At 38.4% G+C, this 21,514-nt stretch overlaps 1 protein-coding gene across 1 annotated transcript; it reads right to left on the minus strand.

Moving 5' to 3' along the window:
- Positions 1-252: 252 nt before the first annotated feature.
- Positions 253-19,878, minus strand: camk1a (calcium/calmodulin-dependent protein kinase Ia). Its single transcript, XM_063473832.1, has 12 exons — positions 19,594-19,878; positions 18,289-18,407; positions 6,921-7,052; positions 5,834-5,908; positions 5,226-5,364; positions 4,977-5,103; positions 4,613-4,688; positions 4,410-4,522; positions 4,242-4,320; positions 3,702-3,789; positions 3,367-3,535; positions 253-2,871 (listed from the first exon to the last, which is right to left on the minus strand). Exons 2-12 carry the CDS (start codon positions 18,372-18,374, stop codon positions 2,768-2,770), a joined length of 1,188 nt encoding a protein of 395 aa, XP_063329902.1. The 5' UTR covers positions 18,375-18,407; positions 19,594-19,878; the 3' UTR covers positions 253-2,767.
- Between the last annotated feature and the right edge of the window lie 1,636 nt (positions 19,879-21,514).

Here is a 21,514-nt window from a genome sequence, read left to right on the forward strand (position 1 = left end):
TGTAGATATGAAATATACTTTAAATACTTTTTAATCAAACGAATTTGATCGTGGTTATTTTAAAAGCTGTAATTTTGTAGTATTGAGATTGGTGAGTTAAGAAGCGCCGCATTTAAAAAAGTGAATGCATTGCCTTTTGCAGACTATTTGGAATCAGCACACTTTACATTTCTACAGTTTCACCTGAAATCTTTCACTAACCCGGTTATTATATTATGACAGAACACACAATGCATAGACAAGGAAGTTTTATTTCAGTTTCAGCAATCATATCTCTGTGGGTACAAATCTTATTTTCTTACATCTTGTTCAATAACCCATGATGCATTGCATCCATACATTTGTAGCTCAAAACAGCTTTTACAAAAAAGGATATACAATATATACTTATATTTATATTTATATATATAATATACATGTGTTTCTTTATGAATTTAGATGTGTTTGTAATGGGTAATATAAGCTTTAAAAAAACACAGCCAAGTGGAAACAAATCCCAGGAAAGGTTGAACAGAAGGTCATTACCAAACATATAATAGCCAGTTTCTCAAAGTCATCAACACTGGCTATCTTACAGTTAACATTAAGCCCTTCAAACACAGTTTGCATATTTTCCACAATTACAGTCATGTAAATCCAGAGTGATAGCCTTCTTTTACTGTACTATATGTATCAATAACAAAATGAAGGAAAATAATAATATGAGTGGGGGAAATAAACAGGTTTAAATTCAACTAAAGTGGACTGTTTGCGTACTAATGTAACACAACACAACAAGTGTCAGGATTTAAGTAATTCTAGCAAGCTGTTGGAGGGAAAATGCTTTGTCACACTCCTTTTCTGTTTTAAATCTCTCGAAGGCCGTCCTTCACCTGAGTCATACATTTAAAAAATGATGACATGCTTGATCTGTATCTTTAGTAAAGCATTCCAATTTCCCTGTATGGCTTTAGTACTTTGGGCCTTTTGCTCTGGAGGAACAAAGCTTGTACACTGGCAGACAGGTGATGCACACAGTGGCACTGATGTGGGGGGTTTTTTCCATCACTGTCTAGATATCAGCTAGTAATGATTTGTTGAAGAGATTCAACATAAGTAATAAAAGCAAAAAAACCCAGAACGATTAAAAGAGATTCCAGATGGAAATAAACATAGTACAGGAGAATTGTCACTCAGGTAGAGACTTGACCATCACAGTCAATGCAAATGATAAGTCCACTGTGCTGTGTTGTATTCTGTTAACAACATTACTTCTGGTGTTACTCACTTCACATTATATATCTCAAAATTACAGTATTACATCTTTTTTTTTTTCAGTACAACAGAGTAATAATAATCATGTGTGTTTATACTAATTGATCATCATTCATGTAAACATATTGAACCAGGTCATGCAAACAGTAGACCAAAACTTCTTCCACTAGAGGTGCACAGCACAAAGCAGGCGGAGCGCGCAGACTGAGATCCCTCTGACTCAACAGGAGCCAGACCTCGAGACTGACAGCCGGCGGACATTTAGACACTTTGTCAGAAACAGAACAGGGAGGATGAACATGATATGGTTTTGTTTGTTTTCTTCCCACTTGTTGTGGATTCTCTGTATGCTTTTTCTAACATGACGAGCGCCAATGGAGGAAGGTGAGATTACTGTGATTTTCAGACTTTTGGGGATCTCAGTTTGAGCCTCAGATAACAGAACAGCCATAAAACAAACAAACAAACAAAGAAAAAAAAACAAAGAAGTCTCCTTTTGATATTCGTACATTTCAGTGTTTTCCCTAACAAAAAGCATGCAGACACTTCAGGTCAGAATGACCCTTCACAAACCCAGTCTGAGCCAGAATATAGAGTCCATAACCCCAGAATCACCCTTCACTTTCAATTATCTCCTTTGCAAATAGGCTTTAAACAAAAGAAGTGAATACTTTTTTTTTAAAGACAGAAACACTAAATAGTGACAATATGAGGGGACAAAAGGGTTAACCAAACAGAAATAGATAGGCAGGTGAAATCAGCAGTGAAGACACAGCTTGAGATTTAACTAAACAGCTACTTGGTCGATGACTAGACTGAGTCATATTGATGGGTGAAGAATATAAAGACATGCAGAAGGAGCTTTCAGTACTCTTTTCATTAGCTTTTTTTCCCCCCTGTCTGGCCAGATTTTTGGAGAAGGCTGCGAGAAATGTCTAGCATGTGGTCCAGATGGACGCCCATTGTAACTGCGATTAGAGGTACTGCAGATGACAGATAATATAAGAGATAAGTAATCAAAGAGAATACCTTTATCTCATCACAGATTAAAACTCGAGGCCCTTCCTGAAGCCAACCACTTATAGTACTAGCAAAATGTCAATGGCAATATTCACCTAGATTTTTTCAACAGCGTGCTTTAATGGTGGTGGTGGTGGAGGAGTATTGGCGGAGGGTTTCTGGACCACCATATTGCAAGATCCTTTAAAAGAGCCATGCCTACTTGAAGCAGCTTTGTTTACCATTAATGCAATGCAGTTAAAACTTGTGAATCTTCACTCATGAAGTTTTTTCTTTTTTAAAAATTATTATTTATCTTTTCTTTTTCTTTTTTTTCCCTGGGTAAAGGAAATGTATGTTTTGTCTGCACTGTAACAGTGACCTGCTGGCTGTGGATGTACTCTGGTGGACCGTGCCTGATAGCTGCTCTGCATTCCTGGCCAGACTGGGCGGGTCAGCGGGCTCTGGGCGCTCCAGGGATTCGATGTGACATGACAACACTATTAGGTTGTGCTCAGATCCGACTAGTTGGCCTGCAGCAGTAGGTGCAGCTTCTCAGGCTGTCCCGATCCGTACTGCCCTCATTGCTTCCACGACGGCCATCCTCGTAGTTAGACACTGGATGTTGGAGCAGAGCACGGATTATTCTGGGGTCTGAGATTATCCATGGTTGGTGTAAGAGCTTGAGTCTGTTCAAAGTTGTAAACTGGCCTAATCCGGCTAGCTCTTCCTCCTAATTCAACACCCACATCATATAGGGCTGATGATAGAAATGGGCAAGATTTCCAATTGTACCAGATTCACATCTCATGACAAATCAGTGTGGTTGTGTGACTGAAAACCTTACCGCAAACATCATAAATGATTGTGAAATTACATTTTAGGGCTATACTAAATAAGGAAGAAATTTTGTCTAAAATAAAATAGTTTGTTTTTGGTTTAATTGCAGCTGATAATTACAGTAACTATGATATTATTATATACATATTAAACTCATCTCTTTTGACATGAAAATTCACACAATTTCTAAAAATGTACACCTTCAATCACCTAAATTTTCCTGGGAAAAAATTGAATTCGCATATGTTCATTCACTGTGAACTGCTAACTTACAGCTCTCCTCCTCGCCATTCCCCAAATCGTCATCCTCCTCCTCCTCTTCCTCTGGGAGCAGATGTCCATGGCAGGGGCTGGTGGGAGTAATCTGACTGGGTCCCTCGAGACTAGTGCCCAGCTGCAACTTCCGCATGTGGCGCACCACCGCTGTGGCATTAAATGCTTGCTACATGGAGAGAGGAAAGAGTGGAAGGGGAAAAAAATTGTAAGAACCTTCTGTGTCTGACAGCTACTGAGGGAGGAAAACAGTTAAGCCGTACAAAATTAAACTGCTGGCAATCTTAATACAGCTCTTCCCAGAGGGTGCTGCGTGATTCAGCCGAGGAACTGACCTTCCATTTACTTTTGGCAAAGTTCTTCTTGATTTGTGCGCTGACAGATTCGTGGATATTCTTATCCAGAGCTGTGTCACCACATATCCTGAAAGTCACCAAGAATTGGAGAAATTACAGGAATTTTAGGCACATGACTGAGACTTCATATTGTAAACGATTAGCATCATTCATGGCTAAGCATTACTTAATTGAAGCATAAGCCAAGAACATTGATCTGCTGATCTGCAATGTAGAAATGTTTCTTTGGGCTTTTCCCAAACATCTGACAATGCACAATCAAAGAGATGAGTCAGCTAAAGCAATCAGTTATATGCACACTGACAGTAAGAAAAAACAATAAACAATATTGCAGTCAATAACTGATTGATTGTTGCATCTTGCGATATTAAAGAAGCCGAAATGTCACACCTGAGAAACCAGAAAAATTTAAAAAATAAAATATAACAAATGAATAAATAAAAACTTGAAAACATTTTTACACTGCTGCTTATGACATTATAGCAGCTACATATAGATCCAGTATATTAGCTTTCCTACCATGGATGCTGGAGCGCCTGCTCACATGTGTATCTTTTCAAAGGGTCTTTTTCCATCAGGTGACAGATGAAGTCTTTGGCTGCCAACAAAATTTAAGTTCATGTAAAAATAATAATCTCATTTATGTATTTTTTAAATCTGTATTTGTAGTAGACATTTCATGGTTACCTGAATCTGAGATGTCATCCCAGTATGGAGAGTCAAATTCATATTCTGCTTTCAGAATCTGCTCAAACAACTTGGCGTCATTCTCATCGTAAAACGGAGGATAGCCACATAAGCTGTAGAAACGACATTGGATTTTATTTAATGCAAGAAAAGCCCCCAAAACGCTCTCTATACTTCTCAGGGATAAATAAACTGCGACTTACAGAATATAAGAAATTACTCCTATGGACCAGCAATCCACTGCTTTACTGTATGGCTTCTGAGCGAGCACCTCAGGAGCTGAAGCGCACGCAGTCCACATTCACAGAGTGAGAAAGTGTATGAGACAGAGCAGCAGTGAGGATGAATTCAAGTAATCTTGACCTTTCAGTAATACTATGTGATCTGCCAGGTCATGTTAAACAGGTAGAGAGCACTTCTGAAACACTTGCAGTTGACTCAATAGTGGATGAAAGAGCCTCTCACAATGCAGAGTATAAAGAGGGGATATCAGCTGAAACAGCTAGTGCTAAGCTCACATGAAAGAGACGGGGGGACGTGAGAAGACCAGAAAATTGAATGCCTCACCCACATATCCAGGAGTACCACAGGCTGTGGACATGACGCTGCCCGCCCCCTCAATTTTTGACAGTCCAAAGTCACTGATCATAATCTTCGAGTCTTCATCCATACTGTAATACAGCAAATTCTCCGGCTGCAGAGACAAGAAGAAAGATCAAAGAGGAAGGTTAGAAAAAAAAGAGAAAAGAAAAAAAACAAGTCAACTGCAAGACAGGTTGAGCTTTTATATCTCTGTCTTTTGCTGAATTAAGATACCTTCAAGTCTCTGTGGACTATCCCCATATCATGGAGGTATTTGACTGCATCCAAGATTTGATGGATGAGCTGGCTGGCATCTCTCTCCGTGTAGAAACCTTTCTCCACAATTCTGTCAAAAAGCTCACCTCCAGACACCCTGTCAGTAAAACAAAATCAGGGAAAAGAGCTACATACTCTGTCGTCTCTACAGTACTGCAAATATTAGAAGTGATTTTCGCTTCAACATGAGCTTAAATTTGTTTAAATAAAAAAATCTATTATCTTATTCTTTTATGGTTATTAATGTCGTTTCCAATGGTTTACTGAATTTTAGCAAATTGTCCGAATTACGTAAGACTGCTTCATCCTGCTAGTGATTTCATGAGTTTGAACATTTGAAATGACATATATTAATACAAATATGATACACTGTCAAATTTGAGGTGTTACATAATGTCATATGTAACATATTTTTTAAAAAGAAGCTTTTTCCAGATTTATTTTCTCTAAATTAACAGAACAAAATCAAATGTTTCCAGGCTATTTTAAAGAAAATATGAGAGGCATGTGTATCTTGTGTTGTGCAGTTGGCAGTTGTGTGCAAGCAATGAGGAAGGAGAACTCACAGCTGCATGACAAGATAAAGGTGGGATGTACTTTCAAAGATGTCCTCCAGTGAAACAATATTGGGGTGCTTGATTCTGAAAATCAGAAATCATCAGAAATCTGTTGGGTTTTTTTAAAAAAAATTAATTCATATATTTTTTAAACAAGTCACATTTCACCAAACACCAAACGTTTATATTTAATTGGTCACCAGATGGCATTCTTGCTGCATAATTCCCATTTTAGTGAGCGCTGCTCTCTCTTTTCTGTGATGTGTACAATGGTGAACTCAGGTTAAAACAAGGTATTTACACTGCTCCCTAAAAATAGAAAATGTGACAGCCTCCCAGAGAAATCACGGCTAAGTTTTAGATAGATTACCTCTTGACTCTTTTCTGCACCTGCAGAAATGAACAAAAAAACACTTATATGGCCTAACAGCATGGCTATAACAAATGTTAGTCTCTTAAAACATTGATTTGGATTGCTTATTGTTATGAACCAGCCAACAGAAGGTTGAGCATCTCTCTTGGCTGCTGAGTCAAGTTGAGAGCATATGAGGCATCACTAACACAACAGCAGCTGAGAAGGGCTAATGTGACTTTTCGTAGGGTGAGAGAATCCCTCTGTCTTTTCTCAGATCATTTTTTTTTCAAACTTCCCTCATCTCCCTCACTCTCATGTCTCTCTTATTTATTTCATTCTGACTTAAATATTCAGTCCACTCCTCCCATTCTTTCATATCATTCTCCCTCTATAATACTCCCCCCACCCCACCCCACCCTCTCCACTTCTCCTCCCTCTATGTCTCTTTCTCTTTCTTCAGTACACTGCTGCGGGGAACTCCACACCATCTCCGCCTCTGTGTGCTGTTGCCCTGGCAACAGGGACACTAAAAATAGGTCTATCTTCTTTACTCCTGACATTTCCGGTGCACAATCCTACTGTTTCAACTGACACCATGCATTTAGTCACCCATTCAATTGACCCCTTGCATATATTTTGGTGTGATGTATATGCACTGTAGTACCAGGCTGCACTGATTGATCCTTTCAGCTGGACACAAAGCAGCAGCCGATGCATTGCGAGCAACTCCAGCGGCCTCACCTGTGTAGTACTGCGATCTCATTTTCGATATTGTTCTCTTTGCCTTCCAATGCTTTCTTGGGAATGCACTTAATGGCCACGAGCCTCTGGGTCCTCTTTTCCTCTGCTAGAACCACCTCGGAGAAAGCACCCCTAAAACACACACAAACGTACATGCACCAATCAGACAGTAATTGAGAGACGTGTGAGGAGTGTGGACTGAAACGGACAAAATCAGAAAGCTTTGTGCCACGATGCCTAGAGAGTGTGACATGAAAGAATAACACATGAAGAGTTGTTTTTTGTTTTGCTTTTTTAACAAAACATTCATGCTAATAAGCTCTAATAAATAAAAAATAACTATATATGTTTAAATATACTGGTTTTTGGTGCAATCTTCTTATTTCTTCTTATATGTTCTGCTAACTGGAAGGTTGGTGGTTTGAACCCCAGCTCCTCTGGTGTGCATGTTGTACTGTCCTTGTGCAAAATAATGAAAATGAATTTCCCTCTCTGAGAGTGTGATTGATAAAGGGCTGCACGCACTGAATAAGGCACTGTATTTGTGCATTAATGCATGAGCGGTCAATAGGCCTGGAAAAGTGCTATGAAAACACCAATGTTTAATTTACCACTTAACCACACCAGACCTCATACGCTGCATTCAAACCATCGAGGTTTGTGTTTGTGTTGCAAAGGTGTGTGCGTGAGAGAGCGATGTTTAGATGAATAATTCACAACGGTGGCATTACCAAGAGGATTTTGGAGGGCCGAGAAAAGGCTCGGGAGGTGATGCAACAGTCACATACAAAGATGGGAAGAGAAGTTGCTTTAAAAAAGGAAACGATGTTCAATAACAGATAGAGTAAATGTAGTGTAGCTATATCTGAGGGAGACTAGACTGCATTATAGATTACGGTCTGGTGATGATGAGAGGCAGAATAGTTTGTATTTACACAGTCTCCCCACAGGAGCGTGGGAGGGAGCTCAGGAGGAGACCTGAATGCACCAACATTGTTAGCAACCACAGGGATCCTTTCCATGTGTGCGAAGCAACACTGTCACTCAAAACACAAAAGGATGTTTGATGTTCAAGTTTTAGAATACGTCATCTTTTGAGCCATAACTCAAAATGTTTGCATTTTAATAAAAATCTTAAATAATAATTGCTCGCTTTATATTCTTTCTGCTTTTAAAGTTAATTAATATGTAATTACAAAGCTGATGTAAGGTTCTTCTTCTTTTTTTTCTGTCATCTCTCCATAATAAATGCTCTGCCTGAATCTGTGGTAATCCTTGAGATGGCTTTGCACCGTGGCCATCTTGTGCTCAACGAACCAAAGCAGTAGAAACATTTGCATAGTGAAGCTGATGCACAAGAAAGCAACCAATTCTAACACACATCTCTGGTTTCATTTTTAAAACGTCCTTAAAATAGTCTCAGAGCAAAATTACATAAACCTCTATTTCTCATCGACCCTTGAAAGCATTTTAATATGTTTAAGCCTGCAACATTTGTAGCTACATAGGCTTTCATCAGAGGGTCAAGAGTGCAAAACTTACACTATCGGTCAGTAAAACTTTGTCTAACTTTATGGGGGTTATTGAAAGTAAGGCAATCAACACCTCAGGGGGGAGAGAGACCTATGGAAGTCCTAATGTGATCACGTGACTTTCTCATGGAAATGTGGGCAGTATTATCTCATTTTAATATGTGTTTGAAATGTACTGTTACATTGTATAAGAACTACCTCATCAACTTTATAAATGGCATTTACACACTTCCTTGCTTTGATACATTTCTCTGAAATTCTTAGAACTACCTGCTCAACTTCCACATTACCACACACATCATAGGGCTCATTCCTTTTAATGCTTTGGCACATTTGTGGACATTACTACTAACTGCCCACATTATTAAATGCTTGTGTAAAGCAGCTCAAATTGTATACAACAGCTCCTTCTATACTAACTCTAAAGCACCGAGGTGTCAATCCTTTTGAACAAGTTAAAACATGCCGAAATAACAGAATTTCATTGTGACTGATTCTGATAAACGGCTGTGAAAGAGTCTTATCTTTTTATTTTCCATATCAAAATAATAGGATCTGTTAGCAAATTGCAGTACAAATTACACAGGTATAAATGTGAATCCTGTCCAATCACCCATATGCCGTAATGTGTACTGTTGTACTGGAAAAGAGTGACCTTGTGGATTTTCAATCATTGCCTTTAAACCCACAGTGCAGTTTACATCACGAAACACAGAATTCACTGTTACACTGACAGCTAAAGTCTGTTTACTTTGTACTGATAAAGATTTTGAGTGTGTAGACTACTGTGTGTTTTTGATAAGAAATACCACCAGGAATTGTTCTGCAGTGATTTGAGATATGTACCAAAGTGACTGACAAAACAGTGAAACAACAAGAAAGATAAATCATCACTTTCACTTTTTATAGGTGCAGAGTGCAATGCTGTACTGTTCAAAATGCTATAATATCAGACAGCAAAATATCAGCACAATACAATAGCCATAAAAAACAATAAACAAAAAATGAAGATTAAAATACATAAGTACATATAGTGCTTAACAAATTATTAGACCCCACCCAAGGTAATGTTAATGCCACAGCTACTGTAAATTAAAGTTACTGGTAATTACAAAAATATATATTTTTTATGTTTTTATATGAAACATTTTAATGGTAAAATATAATTATTGTTATTATCTATGAATTTTCTCATTTACTGTTTTACAAAAAAGGAAAGGAAAAAACAGTAAAGAAGATTGATATTTTTTATTACTTTGCAAATTAAAATTTTACCTTTTAAGTTTGAAGTTTTACTTTCCTGAACAGAAAAGCATGCCAGCTCAGGTTTGGGTTTAAAATGTTATCAGTTTTTTAGCAGTAATAGCTACCACCTGGAAATATGATATTAGTTACCATTAGGGCTGTGCCTCATCATACAATAATACTGGAATACATTTAAAAACACCCTCTCACAGATCAGTAGGGAGCAAACAACAATGGCATAAGCACAGGCATGTCCGAGAGTGAGAGCATGGAGTCAGTCCCCAGTGAAGACTAAGTACATAAAATGCAATGCTTTGCAAAATATGCAAACAAACAAAACAAAAACAACTGTTCCCGCTAAAAGTGGAAAAAACTTGTTCCACCATTTGAGGCAAAAACACAAGCTTTAAAGATTCATGAGGAGGAGATTCTAGCAGATTGTGATGTGGGAGCCAGGAGTAAACAGATAGCTCAACAAGCGCTGCTGGAGTGCTAACCAGTTGCACTCGCTGGTTAAACTTCATATGACAGGAAGCACAAAGAATAGATGGAATTTAACATGTGGTTACATGGTGGTAAAGCATGGCTTTAGCCAGCTGGTTAACAATGTCAACCTAAGTATCATCTCCAGTAGAAAATATTTTTCGATTTCAGCTTTATTATGTAACAATATTTTACTGACTACTAAACAGTTACAATGCTAGGTTGCTAGGTATTCTTTAAATTTTCACTGAAAAACATGACCTAGGCTACTTTTTGTGCTTACATGTGATTTATGCTGTGTCACTGGAAATAATGCTGTGTCACTACTATTGCACTATAATGGTGCATCTACTGCAAGCACCTTGTGGGAATAGATTCACATTTTGAATTAGGTAGTCTGTCATCAGTGACAGTAGCTCATTGGAAAAGAAGGATGGGAAGTGCTCTTCATTGTGTTTGCACTGATAAATACTGCTGCCTGCAAGCTGCAATTACTGATGAAACATTGTTGAGGTTTTTTTTCTATATTATCATAGATTTCATAGTCACAGATTTCCTTGATATATAATGATATAATTTTCAAGCTGTATCGCCCACCCCTCATCACTATTGCCTAATTGAGAGTTCAATCCCACAGTTTATTCACTTTGCTCTAAACAATGTCATGTGACTGAAAAAAGTCAGTCTCTTAGTACTACGGTAAAGGCTGTGACAAGAATGTATCGACATAAAAGAATATAAAAATATATTATCCAAAATGTAATTTAACATGCGTAAACATAAAATATCATTAGCTGTAATAGAACTATGAGGCTGTATAATGGTCGAAAGTGTTCTTAAAACAATATGACTGCGTGATTTCAGCACAGATCTGTGAGTGACAGAATGACAGAGCAAACGACAGAGCCAGAAAAGGATCATCATAGATGTACATATAAACACGCACATACACACACATGTACACACTTTCCCACTGTTGCCATGAGACACACTGTAATTAACCATCCAGTTGCTCATTTCTCCTTGGAGACATAGTAGGGGTGGACTCTCAATGGGTTTTGGAGAGGAACACAGAGGAAGCTACTGTAGCTGTTGCTCTAAACTAATGAGAATATGTGAAGTGCTGTGTATTTTAACCCTGGGCAGGCGCAAACCCAGCAAAAATGGGGCTGTATGTTCACATCCAGCTGTAAGGTTGTTGTTTTTTTCAGTCTCTGATTAAAACGTTGTTTCTGTATCTAACCAGCAATTGGTAACATACAATGGAAATGTATTTAATGCCAGTAAATAATCCTGGCATGTGCATCAACTCGCTGTTAAGAAACTAAAATAAATACATTTCACATGAGTCACTGCACTCAAGACTCATAACTGATGCATCTGTCATCTTGGCAGTTTGAATAAGACACCTTGTAGAAAAAAGAAAGAAAGAAAGAAAGATAGATAGACAGATAGATAGATAGATAGTCTTTATGTGACAATCATGTTTCTAACCCAAAGCCATAAGCACAACATGAAAACATACATCTCTCTCTCTCTCTCTCTCTCTCTCTCTCTCTCACACACACACACACACACACACACACACACACACACACACACACACACACACACACACACACACACACACACACACACACACAAAACACAAGTTGGTGATGACACTATCAGCCCAGCTGTCTAAATGGACAAATATTGATTCACACATTCTCATATCAATGTCTCGCATTGCTTTCACTCTAATTAGTGGTATCACTGTACAACACACACACACACACACACACACACACACACACACACACACACACACACACACACACACGCACGTGCATTCATTTTTGTGCATAATATACAGTACTGTGTAAAAGTCTTGAGCCACCCGTCATTTTTTTGTTAATTTTTTAAAGTGGTCGTTAGCATCAGTGTTCTCCAGGCCTTCAAAGGTATTTCAAATTTTTTTGTTGGTGATTGGTTGCAGATAATAAGAGAGGAAGCACGGTGAATGTCTGTAGCCATCTGTAGAGGCATTGACATGGTACAAACTCTGTCATTGCCTTACATGCTATTTCTATTTATTTTTACACAGGTTTCAAGAGAAGAAATAGGTGTTGATGGTGACTGATTGATCTGAATATTTCAAAAACTGCTGATCTACTTGGATTTTCTCACACAACAATCTGAAAACAGAGTTTCCAGAGAATGGTCAGGAAAAAAAATATCCAGTGACCCTCAGGTTTCTGTGTGAAAATGCCTTGTTGTTTCCAGAGGTCAGAGGACAATGGGCAGAACTGATATGCAGGTAACTATAACTCAAATAATCCCTTGTTAAAACCAAGGCTTTTAACAAGCTGTATCTAATGAAGTGGCCAGTGAGTGTATTTGCACCGTTTTAGTCTTAAGCCAGTGACTTCATACACTAAGTTGCAGCCTTAACCCTCTGAGTTCTAAGTTATTATAGATGGTAACCCTAACTCTACACTAACACTATATATTCACTGAACACAGGTTGTCACATATGAGTCTAAGTCTTTGCTACTTAAGAATGAATACTTTTTCTAAGTTCTGAGAGTTCCTTAGTTCAGAAATATAAATTTTTGTGGCAATTACTTTTATCAGGTTCTTTTTTGATTTTAGGTGATAGCTTCACAATCAGTAAAAACTGTTGCCCTTTTTGAAAACATCTACAAGGACCCGTAAGTCTATCGATCTCACCTGATACAAAATACTCACTTCAAACCCAACACGCCTCCAAGTCCCAAAAAAAACCATTCCCATTTTAGTCCAATCCATAATGTGTGTGTGTGTGTGTGTGTGTGTGTGTGTGGGCTTGAGAGAGTGTAAAAGAAGACTGCATCTCTGTGGATATACAGTACAATCCAATTCAAAATTATCTCTAGATCCATTTTTTGCATTGCAAAAATATCTTTATACATTCACACCACCAAAGCTTGGGAGTGGAGTGGACTATTCACCAACAATTGTACAACTGTACGTTCTCCCTTCACTCTGCTAGAGTTATGTGTAAGTCAAACCTCTTCACTCCTCTCCTATTCTCTTCAAACAAACTAACCAGCACAAGTGCTTTTCAGTGATTCTGAGTACTGCACAGTCACAATATTTATACTCATCATCCACCTTTACAGCACAAGTAGTTCTTAAAGCTGACCTACCTCATCTCTTTGTTTTATTTGAAATTAAGGCTCATTTTATTGTTATCCTGTCTTTCTGAGTCATACTTTATGCCAAATAGCCTCCCTTTTAAAATGTCAGTTAGGTCTTGATGTTAAAACTAATTGAAACAAGGGGTATTCCAAAACTGAGTCAGATACCATCGCTTAGGTGTAAACTATGATTGTGAACTTATTGCATTATTCCTCTAAAACCTGTTTGGTATCATGTAATTACCTTGTTCCTTAACAGGGAGCTCTAAAAGAAGAATCAGGCATCAGCAGTAAACTTCAGAATCACTCTGCTGTGGAAGCTTAAGACTGATTTTACTACTGTTTGGTGGTTTAAATGATTTGTTAAGTAGCCTCTGTGTAGCTCATTTCTGTTAGACAAGCTACCAGCTCATGGGTATAATCCCTGTCCACAGCACTCATAAACTGAACTTATGTTCCTGCACACTATCACTATTCATGATTAAAGTCAAGCTGCAGCATTCTGTTTTGTAAATAAACACATTAAATTAAGTGATTTCAGAGGACATTTATCCACACTGTAAAACAAAAAGACATCTATTTGGACAACTGAGATACAGAAAAGCTAAGGCTTTCAGTAATTAATGGCAGTAATAAACCACAGCAACTACAGCAATACCTCGGCCCCTGGACTCTCCTTCTATCTTAAAGTCTTAAACAAACACTCTGAGTAAAGAGGGCCAACACAGAAGAAACTTGAGTCAGCTAGACTCTCATCGCATGTTACACCTCCATAACAAGTATCAAAATATAATCTGAACTTTTGTCTACTAACCTTATGACTATTAATTCCAGAAACTTACAAACAAACAAACAAAAGATTCTATCTGTATTTGTTTACTGCATTTTTCATGATGAAAGATAACAGAAAACTCACATCTCTGCACAATAAGCTACATCTAGGTTGTGCAGGTGACCAAAGATAACAAAATCTGCTCCCCTTGACCCTTTGGTAACACATTCTGCATTTATATACTACCTTTTAACATTAGTAGTTCCACAAAGTAAAGGTTGACTGATATAAGCTCTTTAAGACAGATATCGATACTTCATGACACTTTATGATTTATAAATGTGATACTCTGATATATCTAGAGATGGGAATGAAGAACCGGTTTGAGTAGTTTGATTCCTTGGAATGTATTGTCGGCTTTTCTATCCGTCCTACTTGCAAATACGCTACAATCAGTTGATTTCAGTTTGAGTGCTGGAGGAGGAAAGTTGTCGTGCAGTCTAAAGTGGGGCTATGGACATTTTATTTTGACTGCACAAAAGGAGAAGAGTGCAATAGTAAAGTATAGATTGCAAACAACCACAATATGTTGCTAACGCACCTTTTGCTCTTAGAAATCACCTGCACAGACAGTATGCTGATGGTAAGCTAGCGAAGACCCCAGAGTGATGTTAAAGCTGAGTGAATGCTGATCCCACCCCAGCAGCCAGACCCTGAACTTCAACAGGAAACAAACTGCTGAGCAGTCAGGCTGCAGGCTTCGTTTTTACCTGTTCATGTTGGAGTAATTAAGTAACATACTGCTTTATTTAAAAATGTTCTGTGTGATATGTGTAATACATTACTTTTTTGAGTAATGACCCCAACACTGATCTCAACAAACAGGGGAAAAACCTCCAACATGCACAAACATTTGAACACACAGCTTGCAATTAATTTGCACAAATGTAGTGTCTTTGTATATGCTGGTGCATATACAAATCATGGTGGTGACTAAAAATGGAGCCAATGAGAACACAACGTCAACACTCATCACAGGGTTGAAAGTTGTTTCTCGTGTCTCTTCTCACTTTTTACATTTTAATTTATCAACTGTTATAAATACACATTCCAATAGATCATCAAACATCTAATAATAGCTGATAATATTGACCCATAAATAAATTAGGCTCACAGTCATACATTAGGAACAGGGAGAGGGATAGAGCGTGCCACCACATGAGCCCCAACCAGCCCCGATTAGGTAGGTGTTAAAAACTGTATCTTGATGGAGTCTCACTTGGTTGCCTGGCACAATTTATCTAATCATCCGATGACACTTGGGTTTTGTCAATAAATGAAAAAAAAGTGTGTTGAGGATTAGAGTGAATGTGCTCTGGAGAAACTGGTAGCTTGATTGCATTACCTCTGGACAGAAACAAGTTGTCTGTTTTCAGGAGGTGTCCTAAATAAACTGATGAATAGTTTAACACACCAAGAAGCTAAAAATGGGCAAATTTTTAAGAGCATGACACCCAAATATTCTGTTTTGGGAAAAGTACAATTTTGTGTACAATTTCATTACACTAACAGAATCCCAAGACTCTATAGTGCCCTACAATTCTGTCTCATTCATTTCATTCTTGGTAATTCACAGTGTTGAAGGAGAAAAGCATGAGAATAACAAAAGTGAAAAACAGTCTCCAAAGCAAGAGAGGTATATTAATTGTAGTGGGGGGATTTCTTTTCCCCCATCTGCTAACACTACCATGAGGACAATTTGTTCTCCAGTGGACTTCAAACAGAGGTAGAACTGTGAGGATTATTCGGATCTGAATATAATATTTCAACATAAATCAATTAACTTCACACACTGAATTCCTGGATAAAGCTCCCCAGTAATCTTTTCTCTGAGCATAAGGAGCTTTCCGTCAACACATTAATTCTACCCTCTGCTAGGTCCAGCTATAGTGACAGGAGGGAAAGAATATTACTACAGCATTTTCTTTTTCTCTTTTTTTTCTGGAATAAGAGAGCATGGCATCCTGGCATTTTACTCGCTTCAATCCAAGTTATATAACCTTTAATATCACACTTTAACAGTCACTGTTTTAAGTTGCTGTGGAGTCCTGGTAGAATCATTTCAGGAGTTATGAGCATTAAGCAGCAGTCATGAAATCTGAAACATACAGTCAAAGCGCATTACAGACAGCATGCACAGCTCTGAGAGACAGATTTTCTGTCTCTTACAGTGTTTTAGATAACGAGACAGTCTCATCTACCCACTGCTATCTCACAGTTTTGGATGGGGACCAGAGTTGTGCAGTCATTAATATCTGATTCTGTGTTGCCTCTCTGGGGAAGCAGGTGTGATTCCAAGAGGAAAGAAAACAGCCACACTACATATGGCACACCCGTGTCATCACAGGTGGATGTGTGCTAGGTCACTTGTACTCAGTTTAGGGGTGGAGAGGTGCCCACCTGACCATCTGGGCTCAGTCCTGTCCCCCTGGAGGGTGCAGATGCAGGTCTGCATGAACCCATGCTTCACCATCACAGACTGCAAGGCAACCTGAACCCAGCTGGTTGAAGATTAATTTGGTAGACTTATTAAATCAAGATTTAAAATGTATTTCAAATTCCAGACTACGAGGCAATAACAAAATGTAATCAGGGTCAATATGAGGGCAGCGGGAAATATGATTCACCGCCAGATTTTACATGACTGGTTGGACTCAAGCTTCAACAGATTTTCTGGCAAACTGCAGTCAGCAGTTACAGCCAACTTCTCCCGATTACCCAAGTTTGGAGTTCATACAACAGTCTTATATCCTCCTGTCAGCCATGATGGAGTAGCTCCCACAGACGCATATGAAAAGGATAAAGAGTAACAAATCATACTGAAAATTACAATTTCATATCTGGTATAAATAAAAGGGATCTATCCAGTTACATTGTTTTTATGTTATGAAATGTGTTCTTATTCTTTCTTTTTTTACTTTAGAGTTTTCATAAAAGGAGAAAATGTATTATGTACACTGTAGGAAAGAGGAAACCCAGAACAAACAGCCTACAAGTATTTCACATCCTCCTCGAGCACTAACCTCTGGAACCAAAAAAAAAATAAATTTACGTTTGTGTTGAAAACTGCAGTTCTTCTGCTGACCACTGGAGGCTAGTTCCCAAAACAAATCAGTCCCATTAGACTCCATGTTAAAATGACAAAATTTAAAGCACTAAACAGTCTGATTTACATTCTGGTACGAAAAGTGTTTTCATCTCTATGGATAGTTTCTCCCTTCATAACAATTCTAGAGAGTACATTTTCTTTTTTCTTTTTTTATTGCATTTAATTGTATTTTTTACACAGGCAGCTGCAGTCGATTGGTATCTGCTGGTCCCTTTCTCCACTAGCTGGAGTCACTGAACTGGACCACTACACTGTGCTTCTGCTTTTGATACCTTTTGGAGCATTTTAATTGAATTATCTGACAACTAACAAATGCACTAACATGATTTACTTGTTACCATGACAACTCCACCCTCTTACTGAAATATGGCCATTGCTACCTAAACAAAACAAACAAATAACAACAACAACAACAGCAAAAAATGAGGATAGTAAAAACACTGAAGCTTGCAGTTGCAAATCAGTTGGTGATGCCATGGTAGCTGCATTCCTGAGAGTATAGTTTAGATCAGTGATAGGTGCTACACAGTAGTTAAATGGTGTGGAAATATATGGTAGAATGGCTATGTCAGGCTGTGTTAATCCTCATTATTTTACTTTCACCACATTAAATCATGCAACATGCGTATGCACTCTGTCACCTGCAAGTACTCATAAGTTACAATGCGCATGGACAACAAATGCCAGCTTCACTATATGATGTCTCAGACTTTACAAATCTACCAGTACTTGTATGGGTTTTATCTTTGTGATGATAGAACCTCCAATAATGAAGGGAAAATTAATTCAAATTCTAAACAAACATGGTTGTTTTTGTATCTAGTTATCCATAGTGTTATAGAGGCATTCCCGTTGCTGAGATTTCAGCAGTATTGGTGTAATGCAGACACAGCAAAAAGGAGCGTGACATCCAAATATTCCCAAAAGGTGTGGGAGTGCCTTTGCAAGTTTCGGCCAGTCAGCCATCGAGCCGAAATCTGACAACTAAACAGTAAGTACTACTTACGTTCCCAGCACTTCTTTGAAGTCGTAATGTTCTTTGATGTCTGATGTCTTCTTTTTCCATCCATTTCCATCCTCTCCAAGAGGCATCCTACAATGCTGATGGGAAACGCCACACTACAGCTGTGGAAAAAAATAATCAAGGAAAAGACTCAGAGTATACACAATTAAGTTCAGATCAACTGCATTGATTTTCAATAGAGAAACAAATTAAATGATCAATTCGGGGAATTAGTGACTTGGTTGCTTTCTAAGACTTTTTTTTTTTTAATTCTTAAGGAAAAAACATCCACTTTTTCTCTTCTACTTTTATTTTGCCTGTTTTGCAAAGATTTAAATGCAAAGTGGAGATATACATTTTTAGGAATTTGTATACAATCTGTGCATTCCTACAGTGTTTAATATTCAAAATTAAACAAAATATTCAGTGTTTTTAAATTGTTTTAGATTACACTCTGGTTATCTGGTGTGCTGCACTGAATGACAAGAAAAAAGCTGGAAGTAAGCGCATGATGACAAAATACAAAATTACAACAGCTCTTGTGTTTGAATTTATCAAACAGGACAAATTAGATAAGCAAGGTATGTCTTATTAAGATGTAGACATTAATGAGATAAGAAATAGAAATAGATCACGACAAAACAAACCTGTAGCAACAAACCTAGGACAAGTTTACAAACAGAAACCACAAACCACTAAAAATGACAGTTCTCCAGTTCTAAAAACCACTAATAAAGTAGGGCAAACAGTGCAGCAGAGGCTGTCACAAGAAAGCGACCATATACCGTGGCAAAAACAAACGCATGGTCAGTAGGTTGTAGGCAGACACCAGCTGGGGGACCTGTGCTATATTTAACACTTCGCTTGAAACAATTGGGTTTCTCTGAAGAATGAGTATCTACAAATATACAAATCCTTGGAGATCTTTGAAGTGGAAAGTGTAGGCTACTCCAGTGATTAGGGTTTGACAATAGAGGCTGCAGGGCGTGAATGGCAAGCAAGCAAGGAGTTTGAATGGAAATTAAAAACGATGCGATATGCTTCTAATGCCACAGCGAGCCCGTTTTTCGTGGGTCGTGGTGAACATGCAACTATCATAGACTACAGGAAGAATAGGCGATGTGGGTGTGCGAACCATACTGCAGCGCTCAAGGGTATGGCAGTCAAATCAAGACAGCATCTTTAGGTTTAAGCAGGAGGCTGCGGACATGCGACAAGGAAGTGGAGCAAAGGCACTTTGTCTCACAGATAAAAATAACACAATGCAAACAAGCCTGCAATGAATGTTGAACTGAAAAGGGAACGTACCTAAATGGCGATCTGTGGCTGTGATGCGTTCTTCTTCCCTCTGGGAGCGAGTGTGCTTGCTGTGCTTGTGCGCAGCGCTGGGTCCGCTCCGACTTCTCCTGACGTCAAGAAAGCCAGACGTCTATGGACGTAGTGCACCATAAAATCACTATCTGTTCCCTCAACAACGCGATCTGCGATTCACCTTATGACTGTCGAGCGACTGTCTGTTACAGCTGAAGAGTTTTTATTTTTGGCGATACTATAGCACAGATAATTCTCCTCCTTAAGCACTGTGCGAGTTAGATTCAGGCAAATTTTCAAGAGTTTTTGAAAGTCATAACAATCCAGTTTGAATAAATTATCAATCACAGCCAGAGAAGCCGGTTTAGCTACAGCAGACTAAACCGTTTAAACGCAAAATGGCCCCAGGATGAATTATTATTTTACGCATGAATTATCAGAGGATTAAATCTCCCTTCCGCACCAAGCATCTTTCTTTTGCAGCTCTGTGCACTCTCACACTTAAACCATTTCCTGCCAGCCAAGTGACATGCAAAGGTGTGGACAAACAAAAAGCAGGTGAGAAGATCCGGGACGAAATAAAATGTCTCACTCACTCATTAAAAGTTTATCGTTCCCCCTTAAATGAAGTTTGATTATTGTTTCTTTTTTAGTTTAGTATTTATGTCGTAATTCAGTGATTGTTATTCCTTTATTTTGATCACCACTTGCAGGATACTGTCCACAGAAGACAGTCACTGAGTATCTAAATGTATATTCTTGGTAGACGTATACGGAGAACTCCACCAACCAGTCTCCATGGAACATCATGTAGGGAGAAAAGGCTCCACGGGGATGATAGCACACAGCCCGCCATTTCTGGGAAAAGGCAGGGAGTTGTCCTTCTCAGTGTATCATTGTAAATAAATGTTGGTTGGGCGTACTGCATAGCCAATACTGTAAATCCAAACACAATACATTATAATACAAATGTCCTTAAAAACACAGAAAAGCTAAGTGAAATTCTCTCTCATAAAAAGTTCTAGTGTCTGAACACTTACTCCAATACTATAAAAACCATCACTGAGTGCCAGTTCCTTTATGTGTTTTTTATTTCCTTTCTTTTGTCTTAAGCACTTGTTTAAATGTGCTTTACAAACAAAGTGATGCTGAAGTACTAGTAATATGCCATTACTACAACTTCTTCTAGTAATCATAACTACCATAATGAAAATACTTTTCTTTAACTCTCATTTATAATTTTCACAACAAAACTACTACATTATACTTTTGTACAGTTCTTTTTTTAGTTTCTTGTGGTTACAGTAACCATAGATGTGATTTGTCATATGTTACGCTTCTTCTTTCAGCTCTTCACCACAGCAGATTATCTGACTCCATCTCACTGTATCCCCCGCATCCTCCTCTGTCACACCAGCCCTCTTCATGTCCTCCTTCACTACATCCGTGAATCTGGCAGCTCCATCTTCAACATCCTTTACCCCATATATCCATTCTCCCTTCCCTGCACATGTCCAAACATCTCAGCCTTCCCTCTCTAACTTTGTCTGAACCCGAGCTGTCCCTCTGGTGTTCTCATATTTAAGCTTGTCCACTCTGGTCACTCCTAATGAAAAGCTTAGCATCTTTAGCTCTTTCACATCCCACCATCTCCAAACCAAACATCATAGCAGGTTTCGCAATCAAACATATAAACCTTTCTTTTCACTCTTGTTGCCTTCCTTCTGTCACAGATCACCCCTGACACTTGTCTTCACCTACTCCAACCTACTTGCACTCTCTTCTTCACCTCTCTTGTGGACTGTCCTTTGCTTTGGATCATTCTCCCCAGGTATTTAAATGATCTACCTTCGCTACATCTGCTTTTTACAGCTTTACTGTTAAGCCTGTCTCCTTCTTATTCACACACATTTTCTGT

Source organism: Pelmatolapia mariae, linkage group LG5 (genome assembly GCF_036321145.2).
Source record: "Pelmatolapia mariae isolate MD_Pm_ZW linkage group LG5, Pm_UMD_F_2, whole genome shotgun sequence".
Classification (NCBI taxonomy): domain Eukaryota; kingdom Metazoa; phylum Chordata; class Actinopteri; order Cichliformes; family Cichlidae; genus Pelmatolapia; species Pelmatolapia mariae.